The following is a 24,607-nucleotide window of genomic DNA, read 5'->3' on the forward strand; positions in this document are numbered from 1 at the left end:
TACATCAGTGTTCACTTTGTTTGTTGATACCCTTGAAGATTCCTGGCTACAGACTGAATTTCTTCATTTATTCTAAAAAGGATACACACTGCAGGCACAAAAGTGATTGCTGTTAACTGTTCCATGCATCATGCCAAAGGTCTTGCAACAATTTGCATGATTAAATCCCTTTGGTTGAAAAAACTTTTTTTCCATGCCCAGCCTGTCAGGTATCTGTCCTGAAAGTCACAAGCAGTCAAATTTTCAGCTAAACCATTTATTAGGGTCCAATACTATCATTCATGACAGGACACAACTTAAATGGCCCTGTCTTTGACTGGAATATAAATAATTAAACAGTCAAACTTGATTTAGTAAAAGCAAGAAAGTGATTTGGGTTATTATTTCCATAATCCAGCCTTTCAGTTTTCTCCATTTTCAAGTAGGAGATAACTGACTAATCTTTTTAGGTAGTGATAAAATAACTCATCATAGAATCCCAATACATGAACAGATTCTGTGAACATGCAGCCCTTCAACAAATGAAGGAAGACATTACAGCCTGTTTTTTGACACAAAATGATTATGGTGCCTAGCAAATAAAAAGTAAAGTACAGCTTTAGGCAACTCAGCACATGACATGCTTTGGCCATGTTTATACAGCAGTGTCTGTAAAAAGACACTTAACTTGTGCCTGTATGCATATTGTATTAGAACTATTTCAAAGTTTATTTCAAAATCTAAAAAGTTCTTGAAAATTTACAAAAGCCCAAACCAAAAGAAGCCCTTTTTGTTTCTCATCAAAACACTTCTGGTGTTGTGAGGTTACAGTAAGTGTAATCTTTGGTTTTAACTGAATTAATTCCAACTTGTTTTTCAGAGCACATATTTATTTGTAATTCTAATAAAAGACCGATTTAGAAATAGGGGAAAAAGGTTTTTCCATGAGTATAAACCAGTTATGTACATCCCCACTGAAGGCACTATAAATTCAAAATTCTCTGTACAGTTGCAGTAAAATTTGAAGCCACCTCCAGAATAAAGTCTGGCTTTAAAGATCCAAACCAAGATTTGCAGCAAATTACCACGTGGGTACAGTGTCAGAGACTTGCTCTGCTTTTATAGTATATACAACCTGATGCAAAGTTCTCAGTCCAATATGTTTTTTACACAAAAATGCTCACCACATTATGATCTTTGGATGCAAACAGTTGTCAGTTGAATTCTCTGTTGCTATAAATACAGCCAAGCAGTCCTGTAGAACACTTTTGTGATCTCAAACTAGTAGAAGATAGTCCAAACAGACCTACACCAAAAAGCTTCTAGGTTTTCATATTTCAAAGAGTATGTGATTATGTGATTATGTGATTATGCACAGAAGTTGAAGTGATTCTTGTTGCCTTATTAGTTTGCTTATAGAACTTTAAACACTTTAACGATGACTACACCCTAGAGATTTGACACTACATATTGATTAGTTTTTGCATGTCTTAGGTAGTGTTTCAACATCAAGGCAGATATAGAATGGAAGAACCCTTTCTTAAAAGTATTACTTCATTATTAAAAACCGTTAGATCTATATGAAGTACAAATAGTTTAATGTAATGCAACTTAGGTCAGTGGTCTTACAGTTAAGGCTGCTTTTCCTGTACAGTTATGCAGAATTTTAAATATGAATGTCCACTACTTCTAGAGAAATCGATACTTAGGAATGTAGATAACAATTTTTAACAAAGAATATAAACTAAATAATGGTGATGAGCACATGAAATCAGTCTAAAAATGTATCCAGTTTAGATACAGAGCAAGACAGTTATGGGACCTTTTGAAAAAGACTGTAAGGATTTAGGTGTAACAGCAAAACCCTCATTTTGCAAGGCTCCTGAATTATTTTCTTGTTTTGCAAGGCTTCCACTTTTGTACTAGTCCCTCTGATCTCTTGGGAGAAGTCCTTAGCCAATTTATTTTTGTTTGGCTTAAAAGCATGTCTTTGAACTTGATTACAGTATCAAGAACAAATAAAAAATAAAACAGTAGAATTACAAATAACGTTGCTGTGAAAGAGTTCTCTTCAGTGCATATGAACAAAGCTGAACAGCTCTACACGAGTCCAGCTGCTGGGTGAAGGATCCCTTCTTACTAAGGCATTGTTGTCAGGAATATATACACCCCCCTCCATGTAAATACACACCCCCAGATTTTCTTACAAACATTTCAGTTGGGTCAGTATCTGCCCAATGATCTTAAATGTTCCATTCTTTGAGTACAGACAATTAAACCTTTGATCTGCAATTACATTTTTAGTGGAAAGCACAGCCAAAGTCTTGAAATACAAAAAAAGTTCTTTAAAAAAACCGATCAAAATCTATGGTACAGAGACTGGCACAGTTACTGGGTCTCCATCCATCCCAAACTGTGCTGCATACCAGCAGATGAATCTATTGCTTTGCTTTAAAAGGAATGGGGTTTCCAGTCTTTTCCCTTCTAACCCAGGTCAATCTAGTCCAAGATTGCAGAAGCCCACGGTGCTGGCCATGCCGACTCTGCAGTTCTGGCATCAGCTTTGCTAATTGTCTCCTTCAACCCTTCTCTTCCGAACTGCAACAAGGGAGACAAAACAGACAAGTTTTGCTGTATTAGTATTTTAACTATTTTTTGTGTTTCTATAACATGAACAGTTACTTTGTCACATGAAGTACCACCAATTAAGGTAGCTAACACTTAGCATTAGACAGCATTTCAAGCAAGTAAGCCGAGCTTATCGCCTTATCACAAACAGTTGCAAATATTTCCAAAGAAGGACTTGTGGGATACATTAATCATCTTAGGTCTGATAAGCAGATTTAGCCAGGATTCTTTTTTTACAGTTTTTGCAGTTTTTTAGAGGTGAATTTAATTTACATGGCTTCAAAAGAAACACTACAAGAATTTCACAGCATATCTAACACGATTTATACACACACAGATGTTACAATCGACAGTCTAAAATCTTCCATTTATTAATAAAAACATTCATTTGTCAAAATGCAAGGGCAATAAAAATCTGTGAATAAAACAACTATGCTATTAAGATTTGAGAATATGTGATATTGATTGAATGACTAGAGTTTTTCTCAACATTTGTTTGTTTTTGGTGTTTTCACACTATCAAATTATGTTTTCCTTTTCTGTGCAGAAAAAGCAAATGGCACTAAAGGTCTTACAGGACACATAAAGGACCAAATATAAAGGACACCTCCATTTTGTCTAAAAAAGTGAAGCAAGCACATCTATATAAGAAGAAAGTGAATCTATTCTCAAATCCATTCAATGGAAAGTAGGTGGCAGAAGTTATTCATACCTGCTTTCATCAAACTGCAAGAACAAATGAAAAGAATTTCCAGCCCTAAACTTCTCTAATCATGCAGTTAAACGCACAGACAAAGAACAGGAAAGTGGTACAACACAGTGTGAGCAAGAAAAAAGAAGATGTAGACTTTTTTTTAGAAGGAACGTACAAAGAGAGAAATGAGGGACTTTGAACATCTGTTTTAGTGCTCAGTACCCAAATGGGTATTCAGAGTAACCTCCTCTGTAGCTTCAAGGCTGGAGAGATGAAAAGGAATTTGCAGAAACTTTTACTCGCATACTCCAGACTAAGAAAGCAAAGAAAAAAGGCAAGATATCAATAGAAGCACAGATTTTGAACAGTCAAGCACAAATAAGGGAACTACTGAGAAGGGAAACCTTAGAAAGCTGTGACACACCTGAAGCATTATGATAAAAGACTCAACTGGTTTAGAATCTATTTTGAGAAACAGATATGCAGTGTCTGAGTGCCTTTCTTATCTCTCTGTGCTCTATTCTAGTTACTCATCCATACCTTTCAGAGCTGTTCTTCACTTTAACCTATATTCAGAGGGGAATCAGATTTTTAAGCCAAATTCCAGTTTCCTGTGTCACTCCCTCTAATACATTCTTTAACTACTGCTACCATGACTAAACTGCCTGGTTCCTTTTCACACTGATGACAGGTCACCACAAAGCATCTAAAACCAAAAGATTTAATTAAATAGCGCTTTAAAATGCAGTTCTATTTGAATAGATGGACATTATTTTGTAGTTGCATGCCTCAAGTGTTTGACATTATTATATAAATTATTTCCATACATGTACTATATTATTAACCAATTTTCTGCTGATCCATGTAATTAGGATTCTAATTGATGAGCTCCAACAAACCTGACTGCAGCAAATAAAGATGCCATTGCTATCAGCTACTTGTGCATGAACAGAACAGCAAGGCAGAGATTACCCAGTCCCAGCCTGTGTACATGACAGTAGGTTCAGTTTTCTTGCTCAAGCAATCCCAGTGACATTGGGATACTGGCACTGAACAGGGCATCCTAAACTGTAAATTTCAAATTTTTTAAAGAAGAAATGAATCTTATCCAAATGCAACTGAGTGATCAAAACTATTGTTTTCACTCCCTTTGCCACAACTCTCATGAAATTTGAATGCTCTTTTTCTAGACTATGCTAAAAATCCTCCAGTCATGTACCTCAACACCCTGCAACAAAACAGAAAACATCAAGCAGCAACTAAAAAGGAGTAGTAAAACACAAGAGAAACCTGAAACTGATCTCCTAATCTTGTGCTATCCTGGTTTTGTCAAGGGAGAAGGGAAATAACCAGACACCTTTAAAGCCTGTGCCACACACCCATCCAGTTATTAATGACAGGTCTTACCTAAATCATTGTTTTTTGTGATAGCTGCAGCTGCCCTGGCTCGAGGTCCCTGTTGTGTGAAATGGTATCCAAATTTGAGGATCTTGTTGTTTTCTTCAAGCATCTTGGCAATTTCTACTTCTGCAGCTGTGCCCAGCTGCTGCCTCTGTTAAAATAAAAGGTGCACAAAGACAATAGAGCTTATGTGTGTTCATCCTGAAAGAGACCAAAACACTTTCTCCATATCAGTCAATAAACACTCAGCTTCATTCTACTTAATCAAATAGGCAGAAGGTCCTAAATATGGTTTGCACACTTTAAAGCACAAGAAAACACAGAAATCAATCTCAGCTGGATGCTTCTGACAATCTAAGGGCAATTGTTGATGGTGTTAATATAATTAAACAAAATATTTGAAGAGTTTATCACAAACTGTCTTCTAAAAATATTCAGTCCATTAGGATTGGCTGGGTTTAGCTCACTTACCTGATTATCAATTTTGATCTCTGTCAATGTTTCATTGTCTTTCAGTGCATCAACCAATGCCAGAATTCCAACTCCAGTAATGAAGTTTGATTCTATGTTCAAACTTTTTAATTTTGTGTTTACTCTCAGCATATCTGCAAGAGCCTTTGAATATAAGAAAGCATCATTAAACTTTTGAATTTTGCTGCAGTACCTCACAGGACACAGCAATAACCACTTCCACTAACTAGTTCTATGGAAGCAACAAGTTCAGAGATGCAAGGTGTAACTTTGCAAGCTTTCACTTATTGAGACTGAGATGAGTCTTCAGTCAGGCATTATCCACATTCCCTTTTAAAATAGCATTGAGTCAAGAGAAGGCCTGTCTTTCTCTTGTTACAAAATAAAAAGCTACACAGAATATAAATTGTCTGAAATTAGCATATTGGACCAGTTCCATTTTGTAAGCCTTCACAGCACACAATGAGCAAAGCAGGCTGCTAAGCAAAGGCCAAAGAAAGGACATTAGTCAACTGAGAGGAGAATTAGATATGGTTAATTTGTAAACAGGAGATCTGACTTTCAAAATGCTTTTGTCCACAGATATGGTAGGAAGAGGGTAAATTCAAAGCTCTAAGCATGGTACCAGCATGTAGCTAAAGGCACTTTTATACCCAATGTTATTTCTGAGAAAGGAAGAAAACAGGAATGGTTAACTGCTGAGTTTACTGTCAGAAAAATTGTACCCTTTGAATTTTTTTTCTATCAAGTCATAATATGAAAAAACCCACACCTGAGAAAAGAAGCCATTATAGCTTTTTATTACACATTTTAGTCCTGCTGAAAAGAAACTCTTTAATTGACCCAAAACTTTCAAATGTTCATTTATTCATTTAACAGAGTCTTTCAAGCTAGTTGCTTTTTTTCTAATTTGAATTTAAAACAAGTGCAAAGATTGTCCTGGCAAAACAATTAGTGTTTTCTTACCTCTTTATTTGTAATGAAATAAGGTACTGCTTTAATTCAACACAGAAAAAAAATGACCTGACAATAAACTATATTTAAGTTTCAATTGTATCAAGCTAGATACTTTGACTAATATTATGCTTTATATACCAATATTTTAAGCCAATCTTTGGTAGCAGGGAGGTAGAGAAATGGGAATTTTACTTCAGCTAAAACTCGAGTTAGCTGAAAAATATTATGGGTGTTTTTAAATCCTCAAATTTGTTTCTTGTAAATTAATTTTTAATAAATTATTGGCTACTGGAATGAACAGCCAATACTAAACAATTACAAAGGAAAGATAAAAAAGAAAGAGGTTAGTAAAATGAAAAATCAAGGAAAGGGACTGGGAAAAAGAATTCTCCCTCACACATCTGAGGCATTGCTACATATTAAGTAACTAGTAATCATTTACTAACTTAGATACAACAAAGTTTGTTAAAGAAAACATACTTTACAGTGTAGCAGAATGGAAACTTTTTCATCCCTGAGCATTTAAACTCGATTAAATTCAATCCCTCACCATCGCCTTGCCATCCTAACTTCCCTTGCAACCCCACTTAAAGCGTTACAGCGGGTACTTACAACAGCAACAGGATCATTGCTTCGGGTGGCTGCCAGGCTAAAATTCTTCACATGTGTGTTGGTTTCTAAGGCTTTTGCAAATTCTTTCAGCGTTGGAATTGGTATGTTCTTGAATTAAAAATAGCATTTCACTCTCTTGAGATACACAAGTTTATCCCCTCCTCCCAGCTTCTCCCACTATCTTGTTTTCTTTACAGCAAAATACAACATTACAGCCCTATACCACATTAACTGCCACTACAACATTAACTACACTCCAGCAGTCTCACAGTGAAGACCTACCCTAAGATGCAATGGCTGTAAGAGTCACCAATTCTATAAAGCAATCATTTTTACAGTATAGTAGCAACCAAGCTTTAAAGGAGTCATTTTAAAGAATTAATTAGGGTAGCAAACGTCTCAGTTTATTGTATCAGGAACTTTGATCTGTTGCCTTTTTAGGCAGTTATTTTGGCTAGCATTTACCTGTTACACAGTATTCTTAAACCATGGATTTTTTCCCCCCTTTAGTAAGGGGAACAAGCAGCCCTGGCTGCTGGCAAGGCTGTCCCTGCACTGGCAAGTCAGGGTGCTGCAGTTCTGGTTTCTTTCAAGCAAACATACAAAAGCTTGTCACATGTAAAAACACAACTGTTACACTTAGGAGCAGAAGCTGCCCTAACTTCCACCAGCCCTTTTGTACAAGAATCAGAAGGATGTCAGGCACAAATATCCCTTTGCTTGCAATAGAAACTGAGAGCACATTGCTTCATCAAGGACAAAGGATTCAACAAAGTAGTTAACTCCATGATAATGAACTGCTGGAACTGCTGCCAGCTTGGCAGCAACAGAAATGTGGGCTGGCAGTGAGAAAGTCTAAGACTTTTAAAATACACATTTGGCAAAAGAAACCAAGATGGCTTACTGGTTTATCTGCAGGTTCTGAGCTTATACACACTACAACATTCAGCAGAAAGATTGCTGTACTTGGAATAAGCCTATCATGCTCTCTAAAAGAGTTTTGCAGTTTGAAGTGTCTTTTACTGAGAAAATGCAGCATATTTACTGCAGCCATCAGTTGATTACCTTAATGTTATTTAGATTAACTTCAACAAGACGAGAATCATTGTCTTTAATTCTTTGCAGTGTCTCCTCCACGTTTGTGGGATTTGGTGGCTCATGAAAAACAGGTAACATTTTTTCACCTTTTACTATATCTGAAAAGTAAGGCATTTAAATGTAATCAAAAGGTTGCACACATTCATTGTGGATAAATGAAACACATTCTAAACATTTACTGTATTTGAAGATCAGTCTTTACATCCCTCCCCCATCAAAAAAGCACACCATCCTCTCCTGACCATATTTTCATAAAGTTCAATTCTTTTTCAAAAGTCCTCACAGCCTTTCTGCATTTTTTTCAGAAAGCACATAGGAACTGAATTACAAACACAAATATAAAAGCTAAGACCCAACACACACAATGCATGCTTATGCCTACTTTTGTCACCAAAAAGTGACTTAAATGCAGAGGACACTTTAGTGTACATATATTTTTATTCCACTCTTGCCAGAACTCTATTAGCAATGTTCTAGGCATACACATTTCCAGACTTAAGAGTCTAAAAGAATGTTGATGCAACAGAACAGTGAATGCTAAAGTAACTGTGTGCAGTACAGTGAATTGATTTTTCTAGGACTTGTGTACACACTTACTTGAGAAGTTGTCTTTGTCAATCCCATTACTGCTTCCTACTACATCGCAGAACTGATTGTTTGTTATCAAGTTGGACATTCCCAGTATTGCTGAAAAAGGAAAAAAGGAAAAAGCAAAAAATAGTTTTTACTGTTCCTGACTAATTCAACTCAGATGCAGGGTTCCTTTAAGTAACAAAACCTGATGTTTGTGCAATAGTTATCAGTACAAAACGACATCCAATATATTAATCATTTGGGAAAAAAAGTAGAAAAAATAATTATAGACATTTTAGCTGACTTTCACATCTTAGAAAGTTCTGACCCCACGAGGTTCAAGCACCAAAATTAAAAAGTGCAGCTCAACCACAAAATGAAGCTTTAGGAATACAGGCATATACAAACACACTTCAAAAAACAGCCAGTCTGAGGAATGGATTTCAAGGCTTTGAGTTTGAAAACCAAGTATCATTTGCAGACCAAAATAATTGACTTCCTCACAAATTATCACAAATCAACAAAGGTGAAACACTTCAAGCAAACTGGCAAACAACATAAATTAGTTTCTATCACAACTACAACATCCTGTAGTCAGATCAATACACCACCACATGAATTAGAGATCTTTATTGTCTAAATATGTACCAGCCCATTCATCCTTCAAAAAAGCCTCACCTGCAAGGTCACCTAATTCTGTGTCTGTGGCACTGGTCAAGGCTTCCTCCAGTTCTGGATCAAGAGAAAATTTTTCTTCTGTGAAAGACTGTACAGGCTTTTGCTTGGGGATAAATATTTTCCCTGGAATAAACAAAATGGAAAGTCTGATGTAACTTTGCATTATGTAACTATTATCTTTCAAATACTAGGTACTTAAAGGATACATACTACATTTAGTGAACACTAGGAAAACCACAAACAACATAAAGGGTTCTTCTGCTGTTGCAAGTCAGAGATGAGGAAAGAGCATAAACAGGAATTAATTTTCAGGAGTCTAGATCATGATTCTTATTTGTTTCTCCTAAGTATTAGAAAGTAACTATAAACCTGCATTACAATTTTGAACAGTCTAGAAAGACTGTAAGAAAGATTTAGTATCACTAGAGAATGCAGAGTTTCCTCTCAAGGGAAAAAGGACCCAAGCAGAACTGTAATCTGAATGTGTCAGAGAGAATATCACAGAGTTATCTGAAATCACACACCTGACTATTCACTGCAGTTTTTACATCATACACAATATATCTGATTTCAGACATTAACCTCAGTTCTGAAGCAAGAAAACAAAGCTGCTTGAGAAAACCACAGTTTGTGAACAGCCCCAAACTGGCAACAGATTTCTCTGCCAGGGACGCTGTTTTCTAAAATAATACTTAGAAAGGTCACTAAAGATTCAATGGCAAAAGAACCAAGAGAAATATTACATTCTGCACCAACTTTTTAGTTATAACAAGTAGGTAATGGGAAAACTTATTTTAGAAGACATGAATTAGATAGAGGTCTGTGTAGTTACCATAATTCCTGCATACAGCTTTAGCTGGAAAATTAGGGTAGGAAATCAGAATATGAGAAAGCCTTTCTAGCAGTTAACTGTGAATGGTTTGGAATTGGTCCTTCAGAACAAAGAAGTCTTCCACTGGGTAAGAGCCAGGACAGGTAAGGGGTGCTTAGATTCAGGACAAATTAACACAGAAAACAAAAGCTCTCATACTGATGCATTTGAGAGAAATCACAACTACATAAGTGTGAATCAAATCTTAACAGCTATTTAAGGTTCAAGTTTTTCAAACTTTCCAAGCTGCCTGAGCTATCAGCAGAAAGAGCAATGGGAAAGGAGTTCCAGCTGCCTTTTGTTATTTCCTGGCATAGGAAGTGGTGTTGATAATCATCCTATAAAGTCTCAGTCTTAATTCAGGAGCACACCCTCTGAAATTTCCATAGCTATAAAAAGTATTTCCACAGAGGAATCATCCTCTTCCCAATGTCCCAGTTACAGTGATAGTAGGTGGAGTTTAGCATCTCTAAACCAAAAATCATATATTCCATATCTTCTCTAAATAACACTAGTTTGTGGTCTTTTTCCTTTTGAAGAAAGTTAATGCATTCCCACTAGCACAGATTACAGAGAAGCACATCAGGTTTTTCTCTGACAACACAATCTGATGACCAAGAGCTGTTGCTAGCAACACAGTATTTTTGTTCCTGGGTTGCTATCTCTTTGGAAACTTGTATAAATGGTCATTATCCATATTTAGAAGCAGAAAATAAACCTCCTTACATAACTGTATTGATTCCAAACAGTAGTTAAGTGCAGCTAACATGCTTTACCACTCATACCTCAACTTTGATGGACAGTGCAAAGGAAACTGTTGGTGATTAAGGATTAAAAGAAAACCTTCATAAATGGAAGGTTTATGTAGCAATTGTTTCAGACTGTTTTGAGGCAAATGATGCAATACATTTCTATCATTTTATTTTACCAGCATCACCTACTGGGGAGACATTAACCTCTAACTTAAACTGTAGTTGATAGAAGAGATGCAAAATTGTCTGACAAGCTTTTCATTAATCCATGAAACACTCTGAGCAGCATACAGATGATCTAAAGCTTTTTAGCAGCTATGTTTGTGTTATTTTCCCTCATTAATATGGGCTAGTAAAAAGATGAGGATTTTGGGGTACAAGGAAGAAAGACAATGGAATTCAAGCACCTGAGCCTTTGTTCAGCCATCCTATTTGCAGCATCAGTGCAGCAGGAAGAGACCAGGAAAAAGAAATTAATCTCAAATAAAAACAGCTTGATAAAAACGTATTTTAACCTAGTTCAGTCTTCTGTCTGGTTCATCCCACAGAGTTGACAAAAAAAGAACTACTTTTCCTGATGCTGCTTTTCTTTAATTCTTAAATTTATAGGTTAAAAATGTCTGGTTCAAATATTTGCTTCCTAAGAGTAATACTAAACTTATCCATACATGCCTGACTCTTTAGAAAACCTAAAAAGATTGAGAAGTATAATCAGTTTTTAATAAAGCAAAAATGTTAAAAGCCACTGCCCTTCAGAAATGTTCACTGCAGCCAACTCCAGTCACATGAGCTGGGTCAGGAGCAGTTTTTGTTATAAAACAAGTCACACCCTTGTGTACATAATTTCTCATTCATTGGCTTCATCTCGTCCTAGACCAGAAATCAGAGATGTACAATGCACATACAAAAGTAGATCCTTCCCCACTCCCCACTTCTAGCAACGAATTTGCCTCTAGAAGGGTAAGACCCCTGTGTCTCTGGGGACAATGATCTCACTCAAGGCCTGCTGCCAGTACAGTTCAGCAAGTCCCTTCCCCCTTACTAATGCAAGCTTTAAATAAAACCAAAAACCACTACACATCTGTGCAGCCCATGAGATGTGCAGCTTGCCTGGCCCTCAAGTGGAACATTTCCAAATAGCAGGGATTTGATTACATGAAGGAACATGACAGCTCCTTTCCAGCCGGCCAGGATACTGCAAAGATTAAGCAATACAACATGAATAGGCAAATTTCAGGGATGTTCACATCATTTTTGTAATAATTATAGAGGTAAGTGTTCCATGCCTTTAAGCTAACATATCAGATGATGCACATCCAGGATTAAGTCACAGGCCTCCTCTGCCACAGAACGAACTTCTGGTTCCAAGTTCCACACAACTGTATTGCTCTACAGGCAGGAACATTGGATGGTGTTCATTGAAGTGCCCTGGACATTTCCCACACAGATTCACAGTATTAAAGGTGGGGCTCAGTACCTGGCAGAAATCAGGTCTGTTCAGTGGTGCCATGCACTGCACATTGCTGGTACTATCCTCACATACCCCACACTAACAGGCAGCAAGTAGCCACACCTTGCACAGCAGAACAAAGTCTAAAATCCACTTTTGGGGTACTCCATTTGGGGAAACAAATCAAGTGTTACCTGAGAATAACTGAATACAAGGTTTTCTCATCACTGACTTCATGAAGGAAAGTGAGCAATCTGATGTATTTCTTACTTCTTATGTTCCTTAAACTTTCCTCAGTTCAGAAATTTATTTCATCTACACTTCATCAATCTCCAGTTTTACCATGTAACAGATTTAGGTTTATCAACTCTTTTGTAAGTACAATTTCATACTAATGTTTTTAATTCAACTTACAAGTGAGTTCTTCAGTGTCTTAATGCAGAAGCAGAGCTGTTATCTGTTATCTGATTACAGGCCACATAACAGCGAATTAGAAAACTGTTTTACATTAGGGCTGGAGTACCACATGTTATTTTGTTCTAGTGCTCTTGTATGGAGAATATCAATTTGACAAGCTGTTTCTGCAAAGCTCCTACAGGATATTAGCTTCACTTCACAACATGTAACACACTTCCTTTAAAGACTTTAGTGATTCAATGGCAAGCAGAGAACACAGCATCCCAAACCCTGCTGCAACAGAAGGCCGTGGTGATCTAGAGCAACAACTGAGCAGGGTGCCACCAACAGAGCTTTAGCCAGGTGGCTACAGTTTCAGTCTGTTTTCTAGGTGATAGAGAAGAGGAAAACCCAAACCAAGCCAGGCCTAAAGCAGAAGCTACATGAACTGCAAATCTACACAGAACAAACACACTCTGGTAGGAGTGCAAAGGGAAGAGAAAGCCACAATTAGGAGAGTGCAAAGGCTAGAAATGCAAAGCTTAGTTTACACAATGCTTTGCTAATGCCTTGCACTATACAGCACAAAGTACATTACTATCTCAGAAATGTTTTTATCTCAGCTGCAATAATTCTCTTCTTTTGCTATTCCAAGAGAGGGGAGGAGGAGGAGGAGGAGCAGTAGTGGTCAGACTTGGTCAGATGAGTGGAACACACTTGAGGGCAACAGCCTTCAGTGCTGAGCCTTGCTTTACTGTTTGGATGAGTGCTCCTTCTCCTTGCAGTATGCCCTGTAAAATCTTTATGACATACTTACACACACACATTGAGACAAAGCTAGTTTTGTTGCTTGTTATTACCATATTGGTCTCATGAATCTTTTGAACAATAGTTTACTGTATGGTTCAACACTTAATTGGAACAAAATGTGACTTAAATCACTAAATCATGTTTTAAAACAAAGTTTTTAAGGATGCTTTTAGAAACAAAATCAAGACACTAGGAAAATGGAATAGAGTATAATTTAGGAATTAAACTTCACATTTCTTTAGCACTGTTCATTTCACCACAGCAGGACACTTTACATTATTTCAGATCTTCCACATGCCATAGCACAAAAGAGGTTCCACAGACCTGGAGAAATGACGTCATCTATCACCGAAAGAGAAGCAATGTTTTAATAACATGTTACCCCAAAATTAGGTACTTGGGGCATCTAGAGGAGAGTATTCTCCTTCACACTCTAGTAGGAAAGCAAGGTTACCAGAATCAGTAGCAAGATAGGATATTTAAAAGTAACCTAGGGTAAGCTTTTTTGATAAATCTGCAGACCAAATCACCACATCAGTTCTACTAAAATAGAAAAAAGAAAAGAGTAGATTTTCCTCTTCCTGCTCCATGAAATGAATAATTGGAACAAGTGAGAGCAAAGAGACCAGTCAGAGACATAGAAATATTTTAGCAAATTCTGACCCAAAAATGGCATTAAAAAAATCAGCTGCAGTTCCAATCCCTCTCCTCCTAAAACCTCTGGAACTGAGGGTTATTATTTGTCACATTTCTCCTAAATTAACAAGAGAATCAAGCAAGATTTTCACCTACCCTTATTCCACAACTTGCTAGTGTTTCTCTGTAACACATATTTCTAGATGAAGTGAAAAATTGTAACCTAGCTTAGTTGTCTGTTGTCTGTTTTAATATTAACAAAAAGCACATTAGGGTACAAGTCCCCTATAGAAAAAAAAATCCTACACAAGTAAAGTTGTGCCCCATGCCCTTTCCAAGTTCTCCATCTAGATAAATATCTTGATTTCTTGATTTAAAAGATTAAGATATTTACATTTGCCATTTTTGTGCAAAATAGCAACAAATGTGGCAGGAATTCAAAGTTGAACCGTAATACTTCCATGAGGGGAGAAGAAAAGGTTATCCCTCACCTACTACAGCATGAGCTTGACCTTGTTGCCTCTGGCCCACTCTACAGAGCATCCATCAATTTGGATACTAAATATTTGTTTCCACATTTTTAGTTTTAATGAAAGTAATCTACATTTCATTTTTCATATTATTTTCTCTTCTCCTATAGCACTAAGATAAATTACAGAGGTCACTAAACAGTGACTTTTTTTTTTTTTTTTTACAAGATACAGGAAATTTTACAAACTACACTAGCATGACTCATTGCAACATGCAGACAGACTATTTAGTAATACTTTATTACATAAAGGAAATGACATTTGATCTCTCTTAACCACGCTCTGCGTTACAGCTGGACACTTCTGTTTCTCTACAAGATTCTCACAGATTTTATCTACCCAAGCAAATACTTTTATGAGTGCATGTAGATGTAAGTTGACTTTAGAGAGCCATCTTTGTGAAAGGAGCATTAGCAGACAGCAGAAAATGCAGCAGTAGAGCACATCCTCCTTGCCCAGCTCACTCCCTGCCTGAGCAGTGCACAGGATGCAAGGGATTCCCCAGTCACCTATGAGATCAAATACACCAAACTCAATCACACTTAACCATCACTCTGTCTCCAGCCCAGACTGGCAAACCTGTCAGGAGAGCAGCAGAAGCTAGGTGCAGCCAAACACAACATGAACAGGTACTTGGCAGCAGCACAGGTACCATGAGGGTACTGCTGCTGTGGGTGCCTCTGCCTTCTACAGTCAACACGTTGCATAACCCTTCACTTGGTTACTCCTACAGGTTCAATCACCAAACTCCTGTTCTGCTGTCAGCAAAGGGGTGCCACAGTTATCTCTCAAGACACAAGGAGCTGAACTACAAAATAAAGCAAAAAGTGCTCAGTGAAGGAAGTCCATCATACACAGGGCAGCACACTGTAAAGTCATAATCTCTCTAGTACTTCCAGGAAAGAAGGGAGGCACCAGCATTTCAGGTAAAGTTATCTGGTCCAGGCAGATAAAATGCAAATACTCCCAACAAAATTTTCACCAAATAGTCCCCACAATCATATACACAAACTCAGTGGATGAATGAAGACTCAATTCTGAAACAAGCAATGATTCATACCAGAGAATTAAGCAGAATTAAAGGGTTTGAAACCCTTAAGAAAAGAGGGGCCTGCTAATCTTGAGAATCTTGAGCAGCTGGAATACAACTTAGGAAACAATTTACTGAAGTACTAGTGCAGCAGATCTGCCCTGCTGCCAGGGAAGGTTCTCATGGGCCAGGACTCACAAGCAGTGCTCAAACACCGTGGTGACAGGAGGCTTTTAGCTGCCTCTATGCATATGTGCCCTGCACAGGTCTGGGAGTGTCTGTGCCTACCAATAGTGCTCTGTAAAGTTCCACAAATTTGGGAACTTCTGTTCTGGGTGGGTAAAAAAAAAAAAAAAAAAAAAAAAAGAGTTGTTCTTACAATATTTAAGAAGCACATTCCTTTCCAATTTTCTTCTGAAAAGGAAATGCTTCCCATCAAATCAATGAAAATACTAGATCCAAAGCAAAAATTTTAAATCCCAGGTTTTAATAACATGCCCATGGTTTTCAGACCACAAACCACTGCCAGATTTCAAAACTTGTGATGTTACCTATATAATTAGTTAGGAGTCACTATGCAATCTTATTAAAGCTTTCAGTAAGGATGCCAGAAAAACACCATGGCTGCATAAATCACTTGTCTGGCCTTGTCAGCCTACACCATCTTCAAACATTACTGTCTACCACAACATCATTCAACTGCTATTTCTCTAATCCAACACAGTGTTACAAAGGTTGCTGTCAGTATAAGCCACAGACACAATGACAGCATTTGGTATTATTGACACAAATCAGAGTTAGCTCTTACTTTGAGGATATCATGGCCATCAGAACTTCGCAATCTGTGATAAAATCTTTGAGTCTTATTTCCTTCCTGTGCTACACAGAAAGAGCAAACCAGCCCCAGTGGCACAAATGCCTGAACAGGAAACCTCCTGGCCCTGCACAGTAGCAGCCATTTGGAAGGGCTGCGAGTTAAAAGCATTATAGCTGCCAGTGCTTCAATCAAATTCGGTTCACAGTAGCTCTGGCTCGTCCACTTCAGAGATTTCAAGCACACTTACACAGGAAAGGGTGGTGTTACCTTTCTTTTCTCTGGTAAAAGGCACATAGTCTTCCCTGTCCTTGTACTCCAGCGCCTGCTTCTCCAAATAGGCCAGGAGCCGTTCCCTGTCGAAGGGACCCGAGGCCTTCTTGGCAGTCTGGTCCTTCTGCCGGAAGCCTGCAGGCAGCAGCGCGTTCTGCAAAACAAATGCAGCTTACAAAGTCTGCAGGAGCACCTGCTTACTTTCATTTCCCTCTTCCTCCTCCCTCTCTGCAAGGTTCAGCCCCGGTGCATCATCTTTTGTAGGCAATTTTTGATACCCTGCCAACTTCCTTTTTTTGGGGCAAGGAAGGACATAAGGTAATCTAGACATGGAGAATATAATGAAAATACAGCACACTGCACTCTCAGTAGGATATAAGCAATTCTTTAAGTACAATAGCTCCCAGCACTCAATTTGCCAGTTATTCTTCATTTCTTTGCTAGAATCAGCACTGTTTAAATGAGCAGTACTAAATAAAACTCTGCTATTTACAGTTTAGACATTCAGCAAGAGACTATTTCATATGTCACTTACATCCCTGTGATTTTTAGTCTAAGACAACTGACTATTATTATTTTAATGCAGAGTATTTCTGGTTTTGACCTGACTCTAGGTGGGACATTTCTTTGTTAACGTCCACATATTTCAACTAAAGAGAAAAAAAAAGTGTATTAGTTCAGAAAGACCAGAAGGTATAGGAATTGTGACTGCCATGAAAGACAATCAGTCCCCTTTGCAGTTCTCCTGTTAAAATATCCATAAAGTCAAAGGCATTTAAAATATCAGTAATACCTTGCAGTGCAACAAAATAGGTGATCATAATACTATGAACTGATCCCTGAACACCAAGATTAAACTAATCCTGGTTTTATTAAAGCAAAAACACAAACTCATGAGGTGAAAACATCAAGTCTTGGAGTCTGACATTAGCTCCAATATCTGTAGAGGACAACTAAGCTCTTTGTAGCAGAAATCTGCAATATTCCTTACTTAATACCCCATGCTGACATAATCATTCAGGAGCTTAGCAATTATTTGTCTTCTCTTCACAAAGTCAGCATGAGGACAGGAATAGATATAAGCTACCAGATACAAGACCAGGGATCATTAGAAGGGGCTGGCACCCTTCCACTCCCATCAAACTCCAGAAATAATAAAACAAACATGGATGCAAAAGGTCTGTTTACCAGACAGTACTGGAAACAGGAAAGTTAAACAGGCCTTTCTAAATAAACTTTCTTTTCAAAAATGAACAATTGAACAACAACAACAATTCTTATTTACAAACCAATCCCAGAAAGCTCCTCCCAGCTATCCTTTCTCATGCTCTTCTTTAACATAGTTGTGTCCACCTTGCAAACAGGAAATAAGCATTGTATACAAATATATATCTGGGAGATCAAAAGCAGGCTATGAAAAAAAAAACTGTCCAAAAATATATTGCACAAAGTCTCAATTTATTTTAGACTAGCAATGCAACAAATGAAAAATAAAACTTCTCTTGGCTAATGCCTACCTCAGGGTCAAGATCATCCAAAACGGTTTCCAGTTGTTTCAGTTCTTCTTCTGAAAGTTTGCCAAGAATTTCATCCTCATCGAGATCTTTGTACTTGTCCAAGTCCTTCCGAAATGGGAGCGTCATGACTCGGGCAGTAGTGAGTTGCTCCAACACTTCAAAACCCAAGTCTTAATTCTTATCCAGATCTATAAAAAACTTTTTAAAAGAAATAAGCAGAGTTAAGGCAAATATCCCAACCACAAAGCATCTTCAGCTTCCACATACATCTGTGAAAGGAAAGCTTTGTCCCCCAGCACTGGTGTCTGTTATTCAACAGCTGGCAAGGAGCACCTGAAGCTGTGTTTCTCCACTGATGAGAATCCTGTCCCCCCATGCCCTTGTCCACCAGCAATTAGTCTATATCTAATTAAGCTATATCTATTTTCAGATCACAGTCAATACCCAGTTCTCTTGACAAGAACTCCAAAGCCATAATTCCTACAGAGCAGGGCAGGAGGGAAGAGATTGTACTATTTATGAGTCCAGTTTAATACCTTTGTTTTTAACACATAAAGAAGCCAAAAGAAGAGTTAAGATGCTCCACATTTATTGTTGCTACAGCAGTTCGAGGCCACTTAAGGATAACTTCACTATAAACAAGGTAATTGGTTATTACTGACTCATATCCCTGCATATTACCTACAGTGGAAACAAAGGAAGTTTGCCTCCAAGATAATTATAGCACTACCATCGAAGCAACACTCTGTTCTGTCCACAGAGAATGACAATAGCTTGATGAAAAGCACAGGAAATACAGTTCCTAAGTGGCAGCACTCTACAATCCTACTACCATAAAAAATAAAATTTAAAAGATTAAAAATAAAAAAAAATTAAAAATAAACTTTGTGACTGGTCCCTAAACACTATATCTAGAGGAAAACAGGGTTAGTCAAAATGTACAGTCTATACAGCACTTCTCACAGACAAGCAGAGTGCAGGGAACATTTTTTTCTAACATCCACAGTTTTTGAGCATTTGTCTTGGAAAAAACAGTTAACCACAGCAGTGTTCAAGCAGACAAGTTGTTTCCTCTCACTTTTCTAAAAGAAGTTCTAGGACTCTCCTTTTGTTCAGCCAAATTCTTGCTTCAAGTTGACCACAGACAAAAAAAGGGTAATTATAATTGTGATGACTCTCTGTAAGTACGCAAGAGAGTCCAGAAGGTGTTTGGGAAGCCAAAGCTAAATATATATATGCCTGTTCATTAGTTTCCTTACACCATTTTTTTGGCTCTATAGAAATACTCAACACAGATCAGACACACAGTAAAAATCACTTTTTCTCCAGTAGTCCCTATTCAAGGACAGTTGCTCACACTATAAATACAACTTCAAATCCACACTTACACTGTCCTTCAAAACCAGACCAATTCATTCACTGTCTCTGAAGCAGCAGGAAAAGGCAGCTGCACATGCATACATGCTATACCATGGAATCCTGCACACAGGATTCCTCCACCTCAGTTGTTTACATCCAGAATGGGCTCCCTGGCTGCCACAGTTACATATGGTGACATTTTAATTCAGAGACACTAAACAGACATGGGCACAGAGGTTCATCTGTGACATCCATTCAGTCAAGTGTACCTGTAAAATTAATCTGGTTTTAACAATTGCCTTTGCAAGAACGATGAATTTCCATGTCCCATCCACATCTACACCTGAATGAGGAATATCTTCAGCTACTTTCAGGATGTCTGCTTTTAAAAAACTATTGTTGATATAAATACTTACTTTGAACTACAGTTCAAAGTGTGAACTTTGCTGTAAACTGCAGCTGACACTGATGGGACTGAAGCTGACCTTTGCAAAGTTCTCTCAAACATAAGGAGGAACTCCCATTTTCGTGGTAAATTACATCAACTCTGGTGCCCTCTGAACAAACCCAATCATGCTGGAAGAGCCCAGACCTTTTGCAAGAGGCTACAGAGTTAGCAATAATCCACATTATTGGCTGCAGAAAATGCAGAGGGTAGCACACCTATGTTTTCCTAAGTTCCAAAAGTAATTAAAGGAGTGACTCTGTGGCCTAGAGAGCCACCTCCTACAGTTTCCATAGTCTGGTAGTATTTGTTTCTCCAGGTGCCAGCAGCTAATGCACAATTAGCTGATGCCACACAATCTGCATGTGAACTTCTCATTCCTGGAGCCTTAATGTTCTGCCCTTCCTTACAGTTCAAGCCATTACACAGGATCACAGGAGAAAAACATTTCCTGCAGCTGATTACACATTGTTCTTTGTGACCAGGCTGCACCATGGAGCCCTACATCAAGACACTGCTATTTACCACACTTCTGCATGTCCATTTGCATTCAAATATTAAAAGGTGCAGTTTTAACAGGTAATTATAAGGAGCAGAATGGTTAGCAAGCTGCAGAATAATGCTGCCCTTACTCTGAGAGTAGCACTGCATAACCATACATTATCTTCACGCTGTTTTTCCTCTCCATTAATTGCCACAAAATGCTGTCATCCAGAATTGATTACCTTTTATTTACTGCATTGGGATATTTCATATTGGAAAACTACTCATCCTTTGTAATTCACTCATTAATTTTCAGGTCACGGTCCTTAGTCTCACTTGTTTGTATACGACCAAAGAAGTCACATCAAATCCTCAGGTACAGTGTTCACACCCACAAACACCCACAGAACTGAAAAATAAAGCAGCACAACAAAACATCCAGTTTCTGTAACTGAGGCTTCACTTCAGCAAGAAGAAAATCACATGTGACCTGGTAAATAAAAATTTAAATTTTTGGACATATTTTCTAATACCTGTCAGGGATTTTTTTTTTTTTTACATGAAAGCATCCTTAATGTGAGACACCTTTAAAATGTATGATGGTAGCACTGGTTAGCACGTCTGCAATACACTGAGACTGCTTGGCAACCACTCTCAGAAACATTCCCTACTAAAGAAAACACAGCATATACAACACTTGCATACAACATGCTAAAAATCAGGTTTTAAAACACAGTGTCAGGAATTCTCATTGCCTAAAAAGGGCATAAAGGCCAGCTGAAGCCCTAATCTAATCAAACAAGCCTTTCACCTCCCATTAAACACACTTAGTGCTCTATTTGCTTTCCATCACTTGCTGTAGCAGTGCAGCATAGAGACACATGCATAGCAAACTACAAGCTTTTAGAAGGAGCAGTTACTTGGCCTGTGAATATTAGTGGTACATTTTATATACATACATATATATATGTGTGTGTGTGTGTGTATATATATTTATGTATATGTGATCTTACTGCAAAATCATGGGCAAAACTGCAACCATCAATTTTGGCTTTGCAAATACTTTGCCCTTTTTTCATGAGCAGAGCTAGTTTGCTTCTAAATATTCTTAGCTTTACCATAAAAGTCTAAAGAGTTTATATTCTTTTTCAGATATGTAACTATAATGTAAAGTTCTTCATTCCAGCAACTTCATAGTCACATAAGAAACATAAGAGAAATGGAAAGAAAGCCATCACTTCCATCAAATGTCAATTTTCTGTTTGTTAAGCAGAAGAGAAGCTGAAAAATCGGAAATTAAGAAATTCTGCTGGACATCACAGAGAAAAAAATCTTGCCATTATTCCCTCACCTGGGAAATCAAGAACTAAAGAAATGAGAAAACAGCAGTAACTTTATGCCATTTTATAATTACCTGAATAAACACTTGAAAGACTGTCAAGCAACTTTCACACACCTCTTGTATCCACAAGTCAAAACAATTTTCTCTCCTCCTCTCTGAAATTATATTTTTAAAACCCAAAAGATTCTAGAAATAGCAAACTTCCAATTATCTTCCAAAACCTCCAGCCCTTGCCCCCCCCGAAATTTCTGTTATATTCAAGAAGACAATTTCTTGGGACCCAAACAGGAGAAACTCTTCAGATATAATTTGCCCACAGGAAACTACAGCACTGTTAAAGTCCACTGTAAATGGCTTCCATGACTTGGATTTTAAAATAGAAGCAACATCATGAAAAACAAACTGAGCTGGGTTTGGCCAGCACATTTGCAGAGTTCACTTTAATCTCATTTGTTCCTCAGGAGCCTCCTTCCCCCCAGCCTCTGGGTGAACCCTGTGGAGCAGGGGGGTCTGCAGGGCTCTCAGCATTCCTGCACCCCTCAGGGCCCCAGAGCCTCCCAGCTGCTTGGAGGAGCCTAAACTGAGCATTTCCCCAGGGAACCCCAACGATGGCAACAATTCTATTTTCCAGTGTGCAAGATTATACAGAACTGTTTATGAAGAATGTGCAGCACTTGAAAGAGCTATCTTTACTTACCAAAGCAAGGAGAAAAATTAGTAAATATAAATATTACCATAATCCCAGCAGGTTCCTTAGGGTATTTTTGTAATGCCTTGTAAGTCTGCTGAAGAGCCCAATGCTGCCTTTCTTAGCAGAAGCTTTTAGAAACCCACCTGAGGTTTCCAAACCCCCAGCCTGGGGCAGGGCACAGGATCTGGGATGTCCTGCCCCAGGGATGAGCAGACATCCCCCAGCCTCATGGAGGCCTCATGGAGCCAGCAGGTGGCAGCTCATCTTTGTCTACACTTCTTGTCAGGGTAAACTGTGTTTTCCAGGCAGGAAGATACAACTGTTCTGGGCTATTTTCCTAGAAAAGCAAGCCCAAGGCTTCATTCTGTTCAAAGAGACAATTCACTAAGCTTTATACATTGCAAACTGAGCTTCCCTAACTTCACATTTGTCCACACAGTGACCCAGGGAGTGGAGGAGGACAGGCAGGCACAGTAACTACACAGACCATGAAGGTGCCTCCATGATGAAGGAAACCTGAACATACCTGCACTTCCAATTCCTGCAAGCTCCTCCTCTCTATCAGAGGGCACCTGCAACCAAAGCCCACATTGCTCTTTCATATACCCTGTGTACAATAACACAGAACTGGGACACAGCTCTCTTGCAGACAGGGTGCTCTGAGTGATGGCTAAGCTGCCAAGTTGGCATTGTCCCATAAAAACTCACTCCTGTGTGCCTGCTCCTGAAAACTGGTCACCACACTGCAGGGCCACATGGACATACCCAGTGAGCCCAGGCAACAGCAGGGGTGACAGGGCCAGGAGCCCAAAGCCAAGGTGGCAAGTTGCACAGGGCATGGAAGTGGCAGCAGTTCAGCACAGCCATGGCACTTCCAGGCATGCTCACCAAACTTGCTGCAGGGCACGTGCTCCAATCCCTAATAAATACAAGGCTGGGATAAGATAAAAATCCCAGGTGTCCCAAGAAGTTCTGTCAGGAATCACCACTCCAGCTGTCCATTCTCTCTCCCAACATGGAGCAAGTTACTGACTAGCCAGGAGGAGGGATGTTCAGGCATAATTTTTCAGACAATACCTGGATGTTCTTCGACAGAAACCTGTTCCCCATTGAAATACAGTATCTGCTCCTAGAGGAATTGCCTGCAGCTGTTTTAGTCAAATAGAAACATCAGATACAAACTACCTGAACGTTTATTGAAACATTTAGTTATCTTTTATCCATTGCAGGAAAGTAGCAAAACTTACAAACCTGGAAGATACCAATACAAGCATTTTAATTAATTTCCGTTCTATTACTTCAGGAGAACTGAGTATCGCTTAGTTTTGGGTCCTCCCTTACATCACTGCCTGCCTTTCAAGCTCTCTACACCTGACACCGCACCCAAACTTTAGTTATAGGATTGAACCAATACATTACAGCAAATTTAAAGCACAGGGTAGCCTCCCTAGAAACCATCCCTTATTTCAACACGACTTGCGCCTACCCAGAGCGCGCCAGGCTCTCAGAGCAGGGCCCCGGCGGCTCTCGGGACAAGCCCAGGGCAGGGGCGAGCGGGAGGGCCCGGTGCCGGTGCTCGGAGCGCACCCCGCCCCGGAAAGGCATCCCTGTGTCACCGACTGCGGGGACCCGGCTGCTGTGAGAGCCGTGCACAACACACCGGCAAACTCAAACTCACGGGCACCAGCTCTGCAGGCGAAGTTTCCAAAGTCTCCGTCCCCGGGATTCGCAGCAGAGCCGAACACCCAGCCCAGCCCCGCACCTGGGCGCGCTCCGCAGCCCCCCGGCCCCTCAGCCCCACGGCCCGGGAGGCTGCCCGGGCAGGGCCCGGCTGTGGGGCCGACCGCCGCCCCGGCCCGACCTCCCCGCTCCCCAGCACCACCGGGGCTTCGGGCCCCCCGTGAGCCGCCGGGGTCCGGCCGGCCGGGCGTCAACCCAGCCCGGACTCCCTCCCCACGCCGGCTCCCGCCGCGCTGTGGCGGCGGGCAGGGGGCTGTGCCCGCCCGAGCCCGGCCCGGCTCCGCCCGGCACCCCGGTCCCGTCCCGGCAGCCGCTCCCCCTCACCGGCGGCCGCCGCTCCCCGCTCGCCCAGCCCGACCAGCAGCACCGCGCTGCGC

At 39.4% G+C, this 24,607-nt stretch overlaps 1 protein-coding gene across 4 annotated transcripts; it reads right to left on the reverse strand.

The window, feature by feature from the left end:
- Positions 1–1,334: 1,334 nt before the first annotated feature.
- Positions 1,335–24,607, reverse strand: LOC117001928 (tropomodulin-3-like). 4 transcript variants are annotated; one of them, XR_004419182.1, is made up of 11 exons: positions 24,555–24,607; positions 18,171–18,368; positions 16,651–16,807; positions 9,092–9,214; positions 8,438–8,527; positions 7,808–7,938; positions 6,743–6,850; positions 5,174–5,317; positions 4,709–4,853; positions 3,477–3,614; positions 1,335–2,577 (listed from the first exon to the last, which is right to left on the reverse strand). XR_004419182.1 is itself a non-coding variant. In XM_033070652.1 (10 exons), exons 2-10 carry the CDS (start codon positions 18,294–18,296, stop codon positions 2,546–2,548), a joined length of 1,056 nt encoding a protein of 351 aa, XP_032926543.1. In that variant the 5' UTR covers positions 18,297–18,368; positions 24,555–24,607; the 3' UTR covers positions 1,335–2,545. The 4 variants fall into 4 exon arrangements, 1 of the variants encoding a protein (XP_032926543.1); XR_004419184.1 differs by lacking the exon at positions 24,555–24,607 and adding an exon at positions 24,169–24,225; XR_004419183.2 differs by lacking the exon at positions 24,555–24,607 and adding an exon at positions 20,700–21,560.

This window comes from Catharus ustulatus, chromosome 12 (assembly GCF_009819885.2).
Source record: "Catharus ustulatus isolate bCatUst1 chromosome 12, bCatUst1.pri.v2, whole genome shotgun sequence".
NCBI lineage: Eukaryota > Metazoa > Chordata > Aves > Passeriformes > Turdidae > Catharus > Catharus ustulatus.

What these genes read in the sequence shown, in the direction of transcription:
- LOC117001928 (XM_033070652.1), bottom strand. Translation starts at nt 18,296, where the DNA reads ATGACGCTCCCATTTCGGAAGGACTTGGACAAGTACAAAGATCTCGAT. An exon ending in TGACAAAGACAACTTCTCAA is followed by an intron (nt 7,939 to 8,437) that starts GTAAGTGTGTAC and finishes CTTACTTTTCAG; the next exon opens with ATATAGTAAAAGGTGAAAAA. An exon ending in CACAAAAAACAATGATTTAG is followed by an intron (nt 2,578 to 4,708) that starts GTAAGACCTGTC and finishes CCCTTGTTGCAG; the next exon opens with TTCGGAAGAGAAGGGTTGAA.